The sequence below is a fragment of the Xyrauchen texanus genome, chromosome 18 (genome assembly GCF_025860055.1).
Source record: "Xyrauchen texanus isolate HMW12.3.18 chromosome 18, RBS_HiC_50CHRs, whole genome shotgun sequence".
In the NCBI taxonomy this organism is placed as follows: domain Eukaryota; kingdom Metazoa; phylum Chordata; class Actinopteri; order Cypriniformes; family Catostomidae; genus Xyrauchen; species Xyrauchen texanus.
The window spans coordinates 9589067-9609526 of record NC_068293.1 but is presented as its reverse complement, the minus strand read 5'-3'; the positions used below and the strand labels follow the sequence as shown (position 1 = coordinate 9609526).

Genomic DNA, 20460 nt, shown 5'->3' with positions numbered 1-20460 from the left:
GAGGTACAGCTTGTATAACAGTGTAAATTTGCTGTCCCCTCAAAATAACTCAACACACAGACATTTATGTCTAAACCACTGGCAACAAAAATGAGTACACCCCTAATTGAAAATGTCCAAATTGGGCCCATGTGTCAATATTTTGTGTGGCCACCATTATTTTCCAGCACTGCTTTAACCCTCTTGGGCATGGAGTTCACCAGAGCTTCACAGGTTGCCACTGGAGTCCTCTTCCACTCCTCCATGACGACATCACGGAGCTGGTGGATGTTAGAGATCTTGTGCTCCTCCACCTTCTGTTTGAGGATGCCCCACAGATGCTCAATAGGGTTTAGGTCTGGGGACATGCTTGGCCAGTCCATCACCTTCACCCTCAGCTTCTTTAGCAAGGCAGTGGTTGTCTTGGAGGTGTGTTTGGGGTCGTTAACATGCTGGAATACTGCACTGCGGCATAGTATCTGAAGGGAGGGGATCATGCTCTGCTTCAGTATGTCACAGTAAATGTTGGCATTCATGGTTCCCTCAATGAACTGTAGCTCCCCAGTGCCGGCAGCACTCATGCAGCCCCAGACCATGACACTCCCACCACCATGCTTGACTGTAGGCAAGACACACTTGTCTTTGTACTCCTCACCTGGTTCCCGCCACATACGCTTGACACCATCTGAACCAAATAAGTTTATCTTGGTCTCATCAGACCACAGGACATGGTTCCAGTAATCCATGTCCTTAGTCTGCTTGTCTTCAGTAAACTGCGGGCTTTGTGCATCATCTTTAGAAGAGGCTTCCTTCTGGGACGACAGCAGACCAATTTGATGCAGTGTGCGGCATTTGGTCTGAGCACTGACAGGCTGACCCCCCCCCACCCCTTCAAGCTCTGCAGCAATGCTGGCAGCACTCATACGTCTATTCCCCAAAGACAACCTCTGGATATGATGCGGAGCACGTGCACTCAACTTCTTTGGTCGACCATGGCGAGGCCTGTTCTGAGTGGAACCTGTCCTGTTAAATCGCTGTATGGTCTTGGCCACCATGCTGCAGGTCAGTGTCAGGGTCTTGGCAATCTTCTTATAGCCAAGGCCATCTTTATGTAGAGCAACAATTATTTTTTTCAGATCCTCAGAGAGTTCTTTGGCATGAGGTGCCATATTGAACTTCCAGTGACCAGTATGAGGGAGTGTGAGAGTGATGACACCAAATTTAACACACCTGCTCCCCATTCACACCTGAGACCTTGTAACACTAACAAGTCACATGACACCGGGGAGGGAAATTATTTTTCACTTAGGGGTGTACTCACTTTTGTTGCCAGCGGTTTAGACATTAATGGCTGTGTGTTGAGTTATTTTGAGGGGACAGAAAATGTACAATGTTATACAAGCTGTACACTCCACTACATTGTAGCAAAGTGTCATTTCTTCAGTGTTGTCACATGAAAAGATATAATCAAATATTTACAAAAATGTGCGGGGTGTACTCACTTTTGCTACCTACCTACCTACCTACCTACCTACCTACCTACCTACATACCTACATACCTACATACCTACATACATACCTACATACATACATACATACAGTGAGGAAAATAAGTATTTGAACACCCTGCTATTTTGCAAGTTCTCCCACTTACAAATCAAGGAGGGGTCTGAAATTGTCATCGTAGGTGCATGTCCACTGTGAGAGAGATAATCTAAAAAAAAAACCACAAATCACAATGTATGATTTTTTTAACTATTTATTTGTATGATACAGCTGCAAATAAGTATTTGAACACCTGAGAAAATCAATGTTAATATTTGGTACAGTAGCCTTTGTTTGCAATTAAACGTTTCCTGTAGTTTTTCACCAGGTTTGCACACACTGCAGGAGGGATTTTGGCCCACTCCTCCACACAGATCTTCTCTAGATCAGTCAGGTTTCTGGGCTGTCGCTGAGAAACACGGAGTTTGAGCTCCCTCCAAAGATTCTCTATTGGGTTTAGGTCTGGAGACTGGCTAGGCCACGTCAGAACCTTGATATGCTTCTTACAGAGCCACTCCTTGGTTATCCTGGCTGTGTGCTTCGGGTCATTGTCATGTTGGAAGACCCAGCCTCGACCCATCTTCAATGCTCTAACTGAGGGAAGGAGGTTGTTCCCCAAAATCTCGCAATACATGGCCCCGGTCATCCTCTCCTTAATACAGTGCAGTCAGCCCTGTCCCATGTGCAGAAAAACACCCCCAAAGCATGATGCTACCACCCCCATGCTTCACAGTAGGGATGGTGTTCTTGGGATGGTACTCATCATTCTTCTTCCTCCAAACACGGTTAGTGGAATTATGACCAAAAGGTCTCATCTGACCACATGACTTTCTCCCATGACTCCTCTGGATCATCCAAATGGTCATTGGCAAACTTAAGACGGGCCTTGACATGTGCTGGTTTAAGCAGGGGAACCTTCCGTGCCATGCATGATTTCAAACCGTGGACGTCTTAGTGTATTACCAACAGTAACCTTGGAAACGGTGGTCCCAGCTCTTTTCAGGTCATTGACCAGCTCCTCCCGTGTAGTTCTGGGCTGATTTTTCACCTTTCTTAGGATCATTGAGACCCCACGAGGTGAGATCTTGCACGGAGCCCCAGTCCGAGGGAGATTGACAGTCATGTTTAGCTTCTTCCATTTTCTAATGATTGCTCCAACAGTGGACCTTTTTTAACCAAGCTGCTTGGCAATTTCCCGTAGCCCTTTCCAGCCTTGTGGAGGTGTACAATTTTGTCTCTAGTGTCTTTGGACAGCTCTTTGGTCTTGGCCATGTTAGTAGTTGGATTCTTACTGACTGTATGGGGTGGACAGGTGTCTTTATGCAGCTAACGACCTCAAACAGGTGCATTTAATTTAGGATAATAAATGGAGTGGAGGTGGACATTTTAAAGGCAGACTAACAGGTCTTTGAGGGTCAGAATTCTAGCTGATAGACAGGTGTTCAAATACTTATTTGCAGCTCTATCATACAAATAAATAGTTAAAGAATCATACATTGTGATTTCTGGATTTTTTTTTTAGATTATGTCTCTCACAGTGGACATGCACCTACTGATGACAATTTCAGACCCCTCCATGATTTCTAAGTGGGAGAACTTGCAAAATAGCAGGGTGTTCAAATACTTATTTTCCTCACTGTACATACATACATACATACATACACACATACACACACACACACACACACACACACACACACACACACACACACACACACACACACACACACACTTATATAAATTCATATATATACACACACACACACACATATATATATATATAAATATACATACATACATACATACATACATTTATATAAATTCATATATATACACACACATATATATAAATATACATACATATATACATACATATACATATACACATACACTCTAGCGGCCAGAAATTTTGGAAGGAAATTGGTACTTTTAAAAATAAGAGGCATTCAACTGATCACAAAGTATAGTCAGGACATTAGTGATGTAAAAATACAGCACCATCTCTATGTGAAAAAGGGAATTGTTGATCAAATCTAGACAGACCCCATTTCCAGCAGCCATCACTCCAACAACTTATCCTTGAGCAATTATGCAAAATTACTACTTTGGTACTAGAAAATCACTTGCCATTATATCAAACACAGCTGAAAGCTATTTGCTTCATAAATGAAGCTTAACATTGTCTTTGTGTTTGTTTTTGAGTTGCCAAAGTATGCCACAGTATCTTAAGACATGCCAGTGTATTGTCAATATCAGGCCATTGTCACTATTAGGTCAAAAACGGCAAAAAAAGAAACAGCTTTCTCTAAAAACTCATCAGTCAATCATTGCTTTGAGGAATGAAGGCTATTCAATGCTTGAAATTGCCAAAATATTTTGATTTCATACAAAGGCGTACACTCACGAGACAACTGGCTCTAACAAGGATTGAAGGAGATGTACAACTAAACAAGAGGATAAGAGTCTGTAGTTTGAGAATAGATGCCTCACATGTCCTCAGCTGACAGCTTCATTGAATTCTACCTGCTCTACACCAGTTTCATGTACAACAGTAAAGGGAAGACTCAGGGGTGCAGGCCTTATGGGAAGAATTGCAAAGAAAACAGAATAACAAAAAGAAAAGTTTAGAGTGGGCAAAGAAACACAGACATTGGAAAACAGACAATTGGAAAAGAGTGTTATGCCCTTAACCCCATTGCGCTTTTGTGGGATCAGTTAGACTGCGAGGTGTGTGAGAAGTGACCGACAAGACAGTCACATCTATGGCAAGGGCTACAGGAAACATGGGGTGAAATGTCACCAGAATATCTGAACAAACTGACAGCTAGAATGCCAAGGATCTGCAAAGCTGTCATTGCAGCATGTGGAGGATTTTGTATTTTTTCAAAATCGAATAGTAATTAGTCACGTTAGTAATGCATAGTAATTGTGATCAGTTGAATGCCACTTTGGTGAATAAAAGTACCAATTTTTTTCCATAAGAGCAGAATCTGTATATTATTATTCCTAACTTTTGGCCACCAGTGTGTGTGTGTGTGTATCTATAGATATATATATATCTTTAGTAATGAGTCATAAGCTTCCCGAATCCAAAATCTAAACTGATAAAACTTAAGACCAAACGTGAGAATTCAGACCAAACATCTCAGTTGAAAAACAAAAACACCTGCGAATGTTCCAAAAATAGACAAAGCACTTTGAAAACAAACGTCTGATATGACACCGACTCAGTTTGACCACTTTATTGAAAAACCACTCCTCTCCATATTGCTTTGAGGATTTTCAAAAGTAAAACCATTGGAAATGCAGTCAATCCTTTGTAATTCCCAATTTTTCACAATGGTTAGAGCCACATGCTTGTGAAAGGTGCAGTAGAAAGAAAGTGGAGTGTTCTGAATAGGAGTGTGTTATATTAGTCAACCAGTAATGCTTTCACAAAAAATTCACAATAACTGCTCAAATTCTACAGCTTGTGTATTGTGTATATCTTGTGGTGGGACCAGTTCACCTGTCACTTAGATGGTGAAAGCTGCTGCTCTCATCTGGGTGGTCTTCTTCAAAGCTCAGATTGGACCAGCTACCAAGACTGTCATCCCCAACACTCAAACTGAGCTGTTGACTCACAGTTGATTCAGTCACATTGACACCCTCTCTCCTAGGAGTACTGAAATATAGAAAGCCAATCATGACAAGCCACTGACAAAAAAAAAAAAAAAAGTTTTTTTCGAAATCCAGGAAATTCAATTTTCTTGAGTAATTGATGAGCAATTTTACCACATACAGTCAAATAATAAAATTTATATGTGAAAGATGTGTCATTTTACCAAAGGTTGACCGTTTGGCAGACGTTGGATAATGCAGATGTCATAATCTCTGTGGTGAGGCTTTCTGCAAAGCTTACGCCATCATGACCAATCCCACTGTCTGCATTCAGGCTGGTGCAGCTCAGTTCTTTTTTTCCTTTCTCAATTACACTGGACATCATTTCCTCAGAAAAAGCAGACCTCTTATCCAAATCAATGTGAATTCTAGGAATTTCCAGCCCAGTCACTGCATCAGAATCCTGTTGCCTAATTTTTTTTAGCTCCTGGAAACTGCGACGACCTTCTCTACAGCAAAATAGGCAATCTCGACCATGGCAGTATCGGCAGGCTTCATAAGCCTCTGACAGCTTTTCTGTGAAATAATTCAGTTCTTGTGCCCTCCTGTCCCCGGCAGCCTGAAAAAATCCCGGGCCCAATGTCATTTCCAAAGTGTCATCTACAATTTTCCTGGCATAATGTTCAATCACTTGCATGACACCGTTGTTGCATTTGCTGTCATTCAGGCTGCCAGTGCTATGATACAGCCTGTTAGTCTCTGTGTAAGGTAAAAGAGAGCATGAAAATGAACTTTTTATTACATTTTCTGGTAAGTCCTCTACATTGGATTTCCTGTAGAGGCAAGAATCAGTGAGAGATTTTGGCAGTCTAACTGATGACATTCGAAGCTTTCGTGTAACATCACATGTGATGTTGTAGGCCAGTGACTCTGCAAAGTTCACAAGTTCTACATATTCATTACTGCTCATGTCTTGACCATCTTGACAACCACATGGCAGGGAATCACAAGAGCATCCATCTTTTCCATGAGTAAGTACTGAAGACTTGGATATGGGAATTTGAGAAGCCTCGTTGCTACGATCATTGTGTAGACGCCTAGAGGAGTGTAGCCTCACAGGGGATCTCTGCTTTATTTTTCGTGCTGCATGAGCCAGGCCTGATTTAATCGATCGATACGCCAAACGAGTGGCATACTGATCCAGTATAAGCTCTCGGTTGCCTCCCTCTTTTTTCAGGACCTTAATAAGGTATCCTGCATATTCATCAGTGACACTTTCACAGCTTGGATACTCTGAAGACATCCCACTGGAACCACGACTCTGAGAGTTATGGACTGATGCTTGGACATCACCAGACCACTGATGAGCCAAGCTTCCCAGAAGGGAGTCCTTGTAATCTCCACCCTGACACTTGTCCGCAAAGCTTGCAGATGCTCTTTTTATTGTTTTGTGATGACAGTGGGTTGTTCTCATCATCCTCTTTACATCATTGATGACTTCTCCAGCTACTTCACCAGCATACATCCACAAAGAATTCAATGTCTGCTCTGAAAACTGTGCACTATGCAAGGCAATACAGCCTTTGCTTTCATCACCAACAGGCTTTTTTACCTCTCCAAAACTTAGTGTGTCCATCTCAGTAGCCATGGAAACAATGTGGCATGCTAAACGCTCAGCATAATGGAGCGCACCCCTCTCAATCACTCTGTTCCTTACATAAGGGCTCGGCTCCACCCGGGAGTTTCTTGAATGAGGGCCATCTTCCCGGTCATCCTCATCATCTTCATTGCTACCAGCTTCTTCAGAAAGAGACCTAATGAGCTTTATCACAAAATCTGCTTTGTCTGAAACTAAACCTGCTTCACTGGAGTCGGTGGCAGGCGGATAATAAGGGGTGGGTGGAGGAGTTGCAGGAGAGAATTCTTTTGCAAGCTTACCTTTGAGCTTTTTGGAGAAATGTTTGATCTGTTTCTCACTGTGCTCGCCTGATGGCTGCTGAGGACTTGAGGGTGGAGTGTTTGGAGTTTCGACTGATTTCATTCCAGAGTTGCTGCTATAGAGCTCTTCTATACCTACCTTTCTACCACAGGAGGACACTGCAAAACTGGGCACTTCTAGTGTGTCCCTTCTCATGACAGAGCGGACTTCTGAAGTGGGTTTGGAAACTGGAAGTATACTTTTGGCTACTTCTGGGTCACATGTGCCCTTTGACACCAAGTGAAAGGGAATTCTCTGAGCTTGTGAATGCTGTGTCGATGCGTTATGTGATTTAACTGGTCCATGGCTTGGAGAGGATATATGCGCAGCTATCGTTTTGCTCAGAAAGTCTGCGCAATCCTCCACTTTTTTCTTTACTTTTGTTGAAGAATGCATAAGATCAAATGCTTCAACTACTATGGTGTCCACCATATTACCAGAGAAGTTCTGAAAATTCTTGCCAATTGAGGGTTTGCTAGAATCAATTTCATTGGATGGATTGCCAACAATTTCATCATCATTAGAATCCTGTTTTTTTGCAGGACCTGGTAATGGTTCAGACTGAGTTGCAGCAGAAGTATCTAAGGTCAAGGTTGAATCATCCCCTTGGCAACAAATGGTTCTTTTATGGCTGGTCTGACATATGGGACCAATGCTGGATTTATACTCAAATGGTTCTTCAAAGTTTTGTACATGAGATATGACCTGGCCAGCCACAGGTACTGGAACACAACTGGCCATACCTGACATACAATACAAGGCTTTCTTGACTGTGCAACCCTCCTGCTCTTGGTTACCAGCATCTACTAGAACCTGAGATCCAGGATAGCTGGTCTCGGCACTGCAGGTAGTTAGGGAAGTATCTTCAGCACTTACATAGCATATGTTATCCACTGACATGCTGATAGCTGCCTGTGTAGTGAAAGTCACGTCAGTTTGTGAGAGCTCTATAAAAGCCTCTTGGAGAACTGACTCTGAAAGGTCAGAGGCATAGGAAGAAACCACTTCCTCCTCTTGTTCGATAGACCAGTCACTTGGTGTGAGAGGTGTAGAGGGATGTGAAAATTGGCAAACCTCCATAATTCCTTCAAACACCAACTCCTCAGCAAGATCTGCTGAAAATCGAGTGACAGTGTTTTTAAAAATCTGCTTTTTCACAAACAGAAAGTCTCTGAGGGCTCCAGAAATGGCTTCTCCTACTAGGAAACTGGCTAGTCCATTTATGGCATGCTCTTTTAGCACATATGCATGGCGCATGCCTATCTCATGAAAGGCCACTTGAAATACTGAAGAAGTCAGCCTTGCAGCCAGATGGCAAAGTGTAGTGGTACAGGAGGACACTCCTTTCTGCAAGTCCCTTAAGGCACTTCCAAGGCTCATTTCGACCAAGTCTGTAGCAAACTTCTGAATCCCGTCCTTCAGAGACTGTGAATTGTTGATGGTGACTGTCTCCTGAATGTCTGACAGCTTCATCAGATACCCATTAGTGTTTTTGAACTCTTTGTGACATACACAGCTCAGGTTCTTATTAATGTTAAAATCAACAGGGGAAGAGTACCCACACACAGATCCAAGGATTTCTCTTGACAGGTTATTGGCAAAGTCAGAGTATGTTTTGTACAGCGAGCAAAGGTCCTGTGGTTTACATAATTCTGAGCTATCACCATCAGCTTTCCAAAAATACACCAAGGACCCTCCTTCTCCCAGGGGGCTAAATGCTGATGAACTAACTGGACTGAAGAGCGGCCCACTTTCCTCACAGGGAGTTCGTGCTGGTCGTGGGGAATCTGGTGCATCGGAGTGAATACTGTATGGTGATCCTGGCTTGAGTGGAGTCGGTTTCTTGACATTGGCTGGGAGAGTTCTATGATCAAACCTGTGAGGGTTCATTGCTGTGGTTGAGCACCCTCTTGACACAAATTTACATCCTGAGTTGTCAATATGCTTCTTCTCAGCTTGACCAGGGAGGGGCTGTTCTTTATGGACCATGATGTTGGAATCAAAAGACTGGTTGAGCTCATCAAACTGATCAAAGCTGTCAAAAAATTCACTGACTTCTGAGTCAGAGTCTTCCACGCCATCTTTTAAAACAGGAATCTTGGGAATATCAAGTTTTGCTTTAAGACTTTTCTGATATCCAACTTCATCAAGAAATATAATAGGGCTGGGACTGGAGCAATCGGAGTCATCTGACTCTGTGGGGGGTGTGGAGGTAGCACGTCCCTTTGGTGGACTACTAGGTTTGTACGAGGACTCTGAATCCTCACGCCATACGGTTGACTTCAGGACAGGACTTCCCTTGCACACTGACTTTTTGGGTATGGAACTTATTATGATGTGAGACCCTTGGAAGTCTTTTAAGTGAGAGGGTGTTGTCTGGGAGGCCACATCTCTGAGGTTCCGCTGACTATGGGCACCTGCAAAATGAGAGAACATTTTATATGAGCTGATTTGTTTTGAAATTAAGATGGAGATAAAAGCAGAACTAGCAATTGTTAATGCTCAAAACTTTTTCTCTTAAAGCTTTTATGGTAACTAATTTGGTCACTATCGTAAAAATGCCATTGGCAGAATCCAGTGGTGAAGGTATCTGCGTGTTCGTCTTTTCTGGCGCACGTGTGGTTTTGCATCTTAAACTAGTTTGTTTAAGTTAAGACAAAATCTGACTCCATTAATAATTTTAAATGACTCCAATTATATTAGACCTCGAATTTAGTCTAAGATTCCAGTTGTAATTGATCATCAATTGAGATCTTTTCTAGATTTGGATACTTGATTATTCTAGTTAATTCTATACCTTTAAATTGCACTCATTCATTGCATGCAATCCTGTCGCTTAGGGTCTCATGCCGTCCGTGTACATGGATCCCACAGTCACAAACTTATCAGTTTGATCTTTAGCCAGAGGTAAACGACTAATACTAAAAATACTGATTACTACTGCAGCTTGTCTATTTCTAAATTAGTAGTTTTGCTTAGTTTCAACAGATCTGTATACACTTAATTAATGTAATATTATGTCTAGACAGAGGTAAACGACTAATATTGGATTAGGCCGACCAACTAACCATTACCAAAATAGTAGTTGTGTTTAGTTCTATAGTTTCCCATTACACTTGACTAGAATAATATTAGCATTAAACAGGCTATGACAAGTTATGACTAGTGCTATCTGGACAGGTTGATCAATATTACATTGTGCCAGATATGAATTTATTTAGACTTTACTGTCTATTACATGTATTAAACCTGAGCACAGATTTGTGGTAACAGGAATTAAATGTAATCTACTTTCAGAATAAGTAAGAATAGAATCAAGTTTAACAATTTATTAGTCAGGTAAATACGTATCAAGTCAATTACATAATTCAGAAATAATCAATACAAAACATCTAATGCTTAAAGATGAATCTTAAGGGTTACAGATTAATATCTAACTTCAGCAAAATAAGTTGTGTAAGCACCATTGGGAAAATTCCAATGAACACTATGTTACATTTCCTTAAATTCCCAAACCAGAGAAAACATAAACAAAGGGAATTTGGGAGTGGTTAGGTTTGAAAGTCCTGGGTTCATACTTTATCTGCATACAGAAGGTAATTTAGATGAAAGACCAAGGAGGAAGGCGCATCCCCATGCAGTGGCCAGAATTTGTCTACATTCTTAAACCGTATTACCAGATATTATACTGTTGTGGGGATGATACCATAGTACCAGTCTCACTGAGGCCATTTAAATGATACCATACATGCCTGGTTACATTATTTTACAAACAGATCTTAGGAGACTTTGACGTGATTTTGAGCTGAAGGGTAACGAAGGAGGAGGAGGGGGGAGAGAATGGGAAAGATGTGGAAGAGCAACAATGAGGAGGGAATTTGCAATCTTCGCTCAGAAGCGTGTGATGCCTGAAGAAGAGATGCTAATTGTGAGAAAGTTCAAATGTTGATTTTCTCAGAGACCATTCATTTGCTCTTTGCCTCCATGGGGAATTTTGTCCTTTGAATGCAAACACCCTGGCACCCCTCCTTACACTATAGATTAAGTAAATGCTTCTTATTCAAAATAGCTAAAAGGGCATTTTGTGCACAGACAGTCATACCTGAGAAAAACTGGGTTGACAAAAAGATGACAACAAGATATCCTAGTAATTATTAAAATATTTATTTGCAATAGTGATCGTCCGATTTGGATTTTTTAATGGCCAATGCCGATATCCAAAGAGTAGGGTGGCCGATACAATGCGAAATATCACACATATGTAATATAGTAAATAACAAACATAAAATTGCTAAAAAATTAATCAACTTTTATTTAGCACTATTATCTATTATTAATATCAATTTCACACTAAACTTTATCTTTGTAAAAAATAATCTAAAAAAAGAATATTGTATTTTAAATGGTAGATAGAGTTTCTTCTGATTTCTGTTTAGTCAGCAAATTTTAGTAATTGATTTACACATGAAGAAATTGTTAATACATTAGGAAGAAGGAAACAGTAGTTTTCGGCCCCAGAGATCCATCCTCCAGCAATTCCGCCTCTTGACCCAGTCCTTGCACTCTGGCAGCCTCCAAGGCCTCCTGATCCATTCCTAGCCCTGTGGCCAACTCCCAGGCCTCCTGAACCAGTCTCTACCCTGTGGCTGCCTCCTGACCCAGTCCCTGCCCTATTGCCGCCTCCCAGGCCTCCTGACCTAGTCCCTGCCCTGTGGCAGCCTCCCAGGCCTCCTGATCAATTTCCAGCCCTGAAGCCACCCCCGAGGCCCATGGATCCATTCCCAGCCCTGAAGCCGCCATTAGTTATCATTAAATCTGCCTCAGCAGTCCTAAATAGGCTATCACTTGGGTGGCCACAGGGTTAGGAATGGAAATATCTTCAATGGGAGAACCATGGTATTATTCTTTCCCTGCTGTACGTGACCCAGTCCGAATAGACATGCAACCCACCGGTTGAGAAACACTGCTTTAACTCACACATAGTCACTTATGACCCCCTCACCTTGCTTCTCTCTGACATTTTCTCTACTGCATGTGTGTGTGTGTGTGGAACAAGTTGACGAGTCTGACAGGCAGACGAGGAGGAAAGGAGATAAGCAGGCGCAGATGAGATTCTCCATCCGGTTGCATTTTTTTTCTCAATACCGTAGATAAGCAAATGTACATGGTGTGATAACCGTCAATTTTCATACTGTGGTATACTGTGAATCTGTACAGTGAATATAACATTTACTTATAGCACACACAAAACACATTTACTCTAAATTTGCTCTCACACGCCGGTGCAGATCAAGCACGAGCAGCAATCTCCTGACAGTTTAAACAGCGTGGATCACATGTTTGGATTGTCATAGAGTGATCGTCATGATTTGTGAATCAGAAAAACTTTTGATCTTGATCCTGAAGTTTTGATTCTGGCTAATAGAATACGCGCTCGACAGGAAGAAAACACTTGACTTTTGTGAGGTTTGTGAATTACATCTTTTTAAATGAGATATTTGCATATTTGCAGAAGGTATATAATAGAAGTTTAATTGATATTTGCCTTTTATCATTAGAAAAATTACATGGATCTGTTGAGGATAGAATGCTAGAATATGTGCTTTAAATGGATGCTGGATCTGCTCAAGTTGTGTAAGGTTGGTTTATTACATCTGTTTAAACGAGATATGTGCATATTTGCACACAGCATTTGATATTAGTTTTATTGATATTCGCCTTTTATCATTAGACAAGACAGATAGAATGAATCAGGCGAGCACTTTAACATTATGAGCTCAAACACGCCTGCTGCGGCTCTGATATGCAGACCGTTTAAACGAGACTGTGTTGCACACCGGTCTGTTAATGTAGTGTTTCCGTTGCTTCACATGCAAGCAGGCGATTCTCAGCTCCCTAAGGAAACTAATCAGCCAAAGGGGAAAATGTATCGGCCGATGCCGATAATTAAAAATATTAAGAATATCGCTGATTTATCAGCCTTGTCAATATTCCGGTCAACCACTAATTTGCAAAGTATGTAAAGTAACCAATAACTAATCACCTGTATCCTCCTCTTCAAGATGCTCAAAAGCAGTAACAAAGTCCTCTTCAATAGAGGAGACAGATTGATTGGTGTCATCGTCCTCAGCTTGACATGCTTCTGACATGCTCCTCTGCAGAACCTGTAACTCCAGGGCATACCTTATCCCAACGGTGTATCGAGCCAACAACCCCAGCAAGGTGCCAACACTAACCTGAGGAGTGGGGCTATGCCTCAATATACACAAGGCTCTTGACCAGCTGACCTGAGGTTGGGGAAATGTCATTTAAATATATTAAAGAGCACCTAATATGGTTTTAAATGTGCATAATTTAGTTTTAAAGGTCTCATACAATAGATTTACATGCATCCAAGGTCAAAATACACTTTAATTTGCTCATAATTTAAATTGCAGCATTACCTTTTTATCCCAGTGTCAAAAACGACTCATTCAATGATCCATGCTAAAGGATTCATTCTAAACTCCTCCTTTCAGAGAGCCTACTCTGCTCTAATTGGTCAGATGTCCCAGTCTGTTGTGATTGGTCTGTGGCTTAGTGTAGTGTTTGAGGGCGGGTCCAAGCTGTTCGCAAGCAACCAGTGAAGACCATAGGTGGGTTTTTTGTTACCAAATTACATGGGTTAGTACAGGAAGTAAGTATGGAATTACTAACGACTTGTTTCAGGTGTTCAGAATTGGTACTTTCTTTTGGGAGTCAATAACTCCATTTGTCGTGCACTTTGGTTTCTGAAACTTTTTTACATTCATAAACAGCTATATAACACTACAAGAAAGGTAATATTCGAAAAACCATAATAGGTGCTCTTTAATATCAATATATGAATCAATTAACTGTTAGTATGACATGATCAAAGCCTTTGTTACACAGTTCTCTACTTAGATTTGATCGGTCAATTAAGGCATTCTGTGTTTAAATATGTTTGTATACTGTATTGACCACTAAACTGTATAATTGACAATTTTCAAAGGTAACTGGTGTCCTACATAGCTGTGTTAGTGTAATATCTCTTGTAATACTGTAGTCTCTTTATTCTGACATATTAAAGTAATTTTTTTTAAACTTGAATCAACATTTTGTTTCCATTTATTTATACAACTGGGGGTAGCCATGTAATAAGCAAGATAACGTACAAATAATGACAAATATATCATATAATAATAATCAATTATAGCAAATAATTATGCTTTGCATCAAGGTCCTGATCACCCTGTCAGAGTTAATTTTGCAAAAATAAAATCTTTCTTACATCCTGTGTAGTCAAGATATAATGTTATGATAACTTAATGTTGCTCAGGAAGAATAAACATAATTCACAAATGGTTTGTAAATTGATAAACTCTGAACTTGTATAACTCCATGAGAAGTTGTGTTTTTTTAACTTCTAACAGACAGCACTCTTTTTTTCCTGCAATCTCTTATGTCTGAAAAACATTTGTGGTTTGATGTAATGTTCAATCAGAGTACAATAAAATGTAATACCCCTGGCTGTGTTCCACAAGGTTAGTTCGGCTCAGACCCAGTTACACAAAGACAATGCACTCAAGACACAACAATGGACATCTGACACCAAAATAATGAGAACATCAAATACTTACCCCAAACAGAACTTAACACACACACAAGTATAATTTACTTGCATGCCCTAATTACCTGGGAAACACTGTCTTTTTTCTCAAAGGATCTTTTGGGGTCTTTAAGGAGTAGAATCTCTTCATCTTTAAGGGTATGTACATGAAGTGACCTAAGCATCTCCATCATCTCAGTGGAGAGAGAAGACAGAGCCTGAGATAATCAGAAAATACAGTATATTAATCACATCACTGTAAACAAATAAATACAAAAATTGGCAAATCTAAAATCCTTATTGATGTGCCCTACTTGGATAAACTTTCAGAAACTGTTTAAAAAGACATGGCACATATAGAACTTGCCTGCAAAGTGAAATCTTCCCCCTCCGTGTGACTAGGTAAGCATACATAATGTAGCTATGAAAGAGAGGAGGACACAATCATGCCATTTATTAAGATTACATGCATTATATATACTAAATATTCTGTTGTGCCATAGTCTGAAAACCAAAAATGACTGGAAATACTTTGAAATTATTATAACGCAATATGGATGAATAGCATTTTAGTATAAAGAAAACCAGCCATATTGCAACTGCAAATTGCTTTTTTTTCTCAAATGTATCAGTTCAGCCAAACCTCATGACATGCAGTTATGTATGTAATAAGGTAAGACGCAACTGTCCCAGTTGACTCTAACCACTCTCTTATCATCTTATCTGATGTCTTGAGGCTTTCAAAATTACTTAGCTCAAAAAGAGGTCACAGAACATTCAAACTGACACATTTGTATGGACGATTATTCCATTTATTGTTAAAAACGCTACTTAATTTATTTATTTGCAGCGGCATTCATGCATAAATACACTTTCATGGAATTCTAAAGTGCAAAAAACAAAAAGTACATAACATTGCAGTTTTGTTCTGTTTTGTTTTTTTCATTTATTCTGATGTGTGTGCTCCTTACTTCTGATACACACTGTGGTTCTTTATTGTGCAGCTCCATGACCACATTGCACAGCTCTTTCTTGTGTTTCAACAGGCTCTTCAGGCATAGATTTGAGCCCTCACGGAAGGTCTGCTCAAGCAAACATAAAGCATGTGGGAAATTGCAAGAGCATCAGAACAGAATGCAACCAAAACTTCAGTGTAGAATAACAGCAAATAAATGCCACCATAAGTTACTGAAAGTACTCAATCAAAGAACCATGGTGGACCAGTGGCTCACAACTGGTGGGATGCAGCCTAAAATGGGTCGTAGCGAAAAAAAAATGCTAACTGCATATAATAAACTGCAACTCCCCACATAATTGTGCATAGTCAGATAGCAAAATAAATAAACTTATTAAACTTAATAAAGGGAGGGGGAAATGGTTACCAGTATCTTTTGTGGTTGACATGTGTCCAATCCATCTGTATTCTGGCAAATTCATATGACTGTGACTTGGCAGAAGCTAGCCAAATTAGACAGATGCCAACAAGGACAGGTTGTGTGACATGCCCTCATCATAGAAAGCATGAACAAAACAACACAGGGTAAAAAAGAAATAATAATCCCACCTGGACTACATTAACTGCAGGTTCACCTTCAACGAGGATAACCATGATCTGAGCCAATCACAATGTGTTTTGTTTTTGAGAATTATTGACTGAAACCAACGAAATTCACTTTTGTCATCTAAACAATTTAGGTCCTGTGTTTGGAGACCTCTTGATGTCCACTGCAAAATTTGGGTCTGAAACAGAGCCAGTTGAAAGCCACTGTGGTAGACAACCTTATACCTCTTTCCTCATAGTGGTACGGCTCTTCAGTGGGACCCCTTTGATCCGTGCACAGGCATCCATGATGTTGGAGGACTGGACAGGAGGCAATCCTCTCCTACAGAGAAAAACACCCTAAGAAACCTTGGGAGGAACCAGGACTCATCTGGGGATGCCCTCCTCCACGAGCTGTAATCCCACCAAATAACAGTATCATGACTTATTTTCTGTTTACTTAAACATAATTATAATTATGTCTTTTAGAGTGCAACTGTGCCCGCCCACTTTTTGAGCCGTATTGGTTCAGGACAGGGTTTTTTTCATTAAGTACTTTATAAAAGGGTTATAAGCCATGAAAAAAACCAACCAGCTCTGAGGTGAACCACAACATTACAAACTTAAAGTTTTAAAAAAAAATCTGCCAAAAAAGTCAAAGGTACAAGAAGGTTTACTTAATGTCTTTCAAGACAGAATTAACTACAATCCTATGAAGCACTGCAAATGATGTAATCAATTTTAAACAACGGAAAAATATAGAATTACTGATTTAAAGTTGCTGATTATAAGTATAGGAACAATACATTTTTTATTGTATTGTAAAATATGCAAATATATCAGTGTGTAATGGAAGTGGCCAGTCGCTGCAGAGCTCTTTGATGCAATTTATTTGACGCAATTCTCTGATTGGTGGATCTTTCTCTTCAACATTCATGGGTAGTGTAGTTTGGTGCATTCAAGTCATGTCTGAATGATCGTATTTATGATTTGAGTGCACATGAACGTCACCACAAAGTCGTATTTACCAGTAGTAAACTCAAGTTGGGGGCGTGTCGATTAAAGAATCATAGTGGACGCAAATTGGTATTGGTACTGTTAATGAAGAATAGCAATAGGTTTGCCAGAAAAAAAAAGTGTCATTAGCTAATTTACGAGGTTACTGGAATGTGCAACAAAACTACATTCCCCATTATTATGTGTGGTGGTACCTGAATGCTAAAATAGTTTATTAAGAATAAGTCATGAACCTACCAGAAGTTCCGAGGTTGTTAACCGCTGGTATATGCTTTTGTTGAAGCCATAAGTCTGTGTTATTTCAAAATAATTAAAATAAAATGTGTTTAATAATGACATTTCTGGCAAAGTATTGCTGCGTTCAGGTCCTTCTGGAAAGTTCGTATGAAGTCAGAAATCATAAATCCAACATGGTGTGCACTGCATAGGGATTATAGTTGAGGGGGGGACTTATGGGGTGTGTGCACCCTTTTCGCCATTTAATTTTTCCTTCTTTCTTAATAATTACTGACAAAGACAGAAAGCTTTTTTTAGCACCAATGCGTCGCATTAGGTGTTTAACTGATGCACTATCAATGACCCTAGGGAGAAAATTGTCACTTCTGGAAACAGTCTGTTGCTCTACGTAGTATTGGGATCCATGCGATATGTTAATAGTAGGGGTGACCATGACCATTAACATTTTTGCTCGCAAATTTAGCTCGCGATCTACAGCACTGAGCAAAAGTCTTAGGCACATTAGATTTTTCACAAAAATAAAATAAAAACGACTATTTTATATATTCTGCTTTTAGTGTATGGTGGCCTCTATGATGGAAAAAAACAGGCCAAGGCCAATGTTTACTCAATATCAGGAAGTTATCACATTCTCACATAGTCTGAACCGCCTGATGTCAGATATATGTGCACTGCAAAAGCATATGTGAAACAAGCAAAGAGTGTTATGTTTGAAAAAAAAAAAAAAAGTGCCACATACAGGCTACTTGGTTAGAAGTAGTTTAGACTGCTCTTGTGGTTTAATAATTAAAACTGGAAAATTGAAAGTCTCAGAATATATAATACATATAAATATCTCCTTGTAAGCTTGCTCAGACTAATTTTAGCATGACATTTCTTTATGGTTCAACAAACAAGTTTGGACAAGGACGTTAAATTGATGGCATAATAAAAATGGCCTGCACTGTAACATATATTTTCATTAGAGGTCGTGACAAATTACAATATAGAACATTAAAACAAGTTTAACTATTTGTGGTTAATGGCAAAACATGTTCTAAAAATCACAGACTAAACTGCCTTTTCAAAATGACAATGTGTTTAATTACTTCAAAGTCTAATTCTAATACAGTAACTTTTTACTGCATTACAGTATAATTACTGTAATACTTAATAACTGAAATGGTTTAAAGGCAGTGTAACTAATAGTAATTAATTTGCTCTTAATCTTTTACAATAATACAGCCCAATACAAGTAGTTATTTTCAAAACATTAAAGACTCGATCGCAACCTTTTCTTTAAAAAAAGTAAAAATTGAGGTTACAGTGAGGCACTTAAAATGGAAGTTAAGTCATGCAGAAACGTGAAGCTTATAATTTTATAAAAGCACTTACATGAATTCTTCCGTTAACACCAATGAGTTTGATCTGTAAATTTGTTTAAATTGTTTTATGGTTATATCTTCAAAGTAATGGTAATATCACAGAAAAGGTTAGCAAGCAATTTTATTACACTAAAATCATGCAAACACGCATATTGTTTGTGTCTTTTGGCTATATATTGAAACAATGAGTATTATAACGTTCAAAAATTGGCACCCATTCAATTCCCTTACAAAAATCGAGAGTACGTGGCAAATTCACCACTGATCATTTTCACATGCAAATAACTGCATGTGAATTGCAGCAAACTGTCCACTGTTGCCAAAGGTTTGCTTCGGTTCAACACTACTGATGAAGAGCTGCAAAATACTGGCAAACGTTTGCGTAAAATCACAAGCTCATTTGCATGTGAAAATAACGAGTGGCAAATCTGCTGCATGTTTGCGGCTAGTTTGCCAAAACTACAGGCTTCCCCTGTAACTGCCTCACGGTAACCCAGATTTTTTATTTATTTTTTTAAAGAAAATCAATTTATTTTAGTGGTAATCAACATTATGCCACAAATGCTGACGATTGAGCTTAACTTGTACTGAACCCTGAATATTCCTTTAATATTTCTGGATTCTTCAAAAAATAATTACCGTAACGCATCTGAACGTTTAACTACTGAGCTTTTTTTTATTCCAATTATTCAATGGTGATGCTCATTAGTCCACTTTCACTTGATTTTAATAAGTAAAATGTATAAATGTTTACCAAACAATAAAAAAGTGACCACAAATTAAAAGCATTACAATTAAGTCATACTCTCACTCTTTTTGATGAATGTGAATATCCATGCTTCTTTCCAAGTAACTTTTTGGACATTTTGATAGTAACACACATCACTTTCCTCTCATTGATGGAAAAACATCAGGTAATTTCAACTGACCTGGAGCATTTTTCAAAGAATTTTACACAATTAACCCTTTCTTTCGGAGTTCAAATCTGAATGCTGAAATAGGTCAGGCTTTGATGCATTTGAGCATGTGGGTGAGAACTGCAAAGATAAACAGTACTTCTAAGAATTCAGTACACAAAAAGAGAAAGTTCACGAACAAGTCTATACCCCAGAGGCATCCTTCAGTGAAGAGGAAAAATGTATCAGCTCAAAAAAACATGTAATGCTTCATAACTTCTGAAAGTTATGAGAGATGATTATCAACAAAAATCAAAATTGAAATAGTCACGAAGAAACAGAACATGTTACAGGAGTCATTTTTGGGGTCTCGGAGTCTCCAGATTAAAATAATAATAATAATAATATAAATAAAATTGACAAAAAAGCAATATTGGATGTGAATATCTGAAAAGTGAATCTGTACATTTGTGATACAACAGACCGGTATTAAATAGTCAATAATATCTGTTTACTGGGAGAGAAGTCTCAGAAAATTCTCTGGGCCCCAAACAAAAAGTGAATACAGTCAATCTCAACACAACATGAGTGTTAAAAGGACAATATTATGGCTTTGGCTGCTGCATGTGATCTGTTTTGTGTCCGCGGGGAGATACAGAGGGTCAGATGATTTCCTTTAGTCAACAGACGTTCAT

General features: G+C 39.4%; 1 protein-coding gene across 2 annotated transcripts in view; it reads right to left on the bottom strand.

Annotated features, from left to right (window-relative positions):
- Positions 1-20460, bottom strand: part of LOC127658779 (A-kinase anchor protein 11-like) — a 33113-nt gene that overhangs the window by 12022 nt on the left and 631 nt on the right. For both annotated transcript variants that reach the window (XM_052148284.1, XM_052148285.1), the window contains exons 2-8: positions 16498-16594; positions 15683-15793; positions 15079-15132; positions 14798-14929; positions 13146-13389; positions 5349-9519; positions 5033-5188 (exon numbers count right to left, since the gene is read on the bottom strand). In XM_052148284.1, coding sequence (XP_052004244.1) covers positions 5033-5188; positions 5349-9519; positions 13146-13389; positions 14798-14929; positions 15079-15132; positions 15683-15793; positions 16498-16560 — 4931 coding nt within the window. In that variant the 5' untranslated portion in view covers positions 16561-16594. The remainder of the gene's footprint in view (positions 1-5032; positions 5189-5348; positions 9520-13145; positions 13390-14797; positions 14930-15078; positions 15133-15682; positions 15794-16497; positions 16595-20460) is intronic.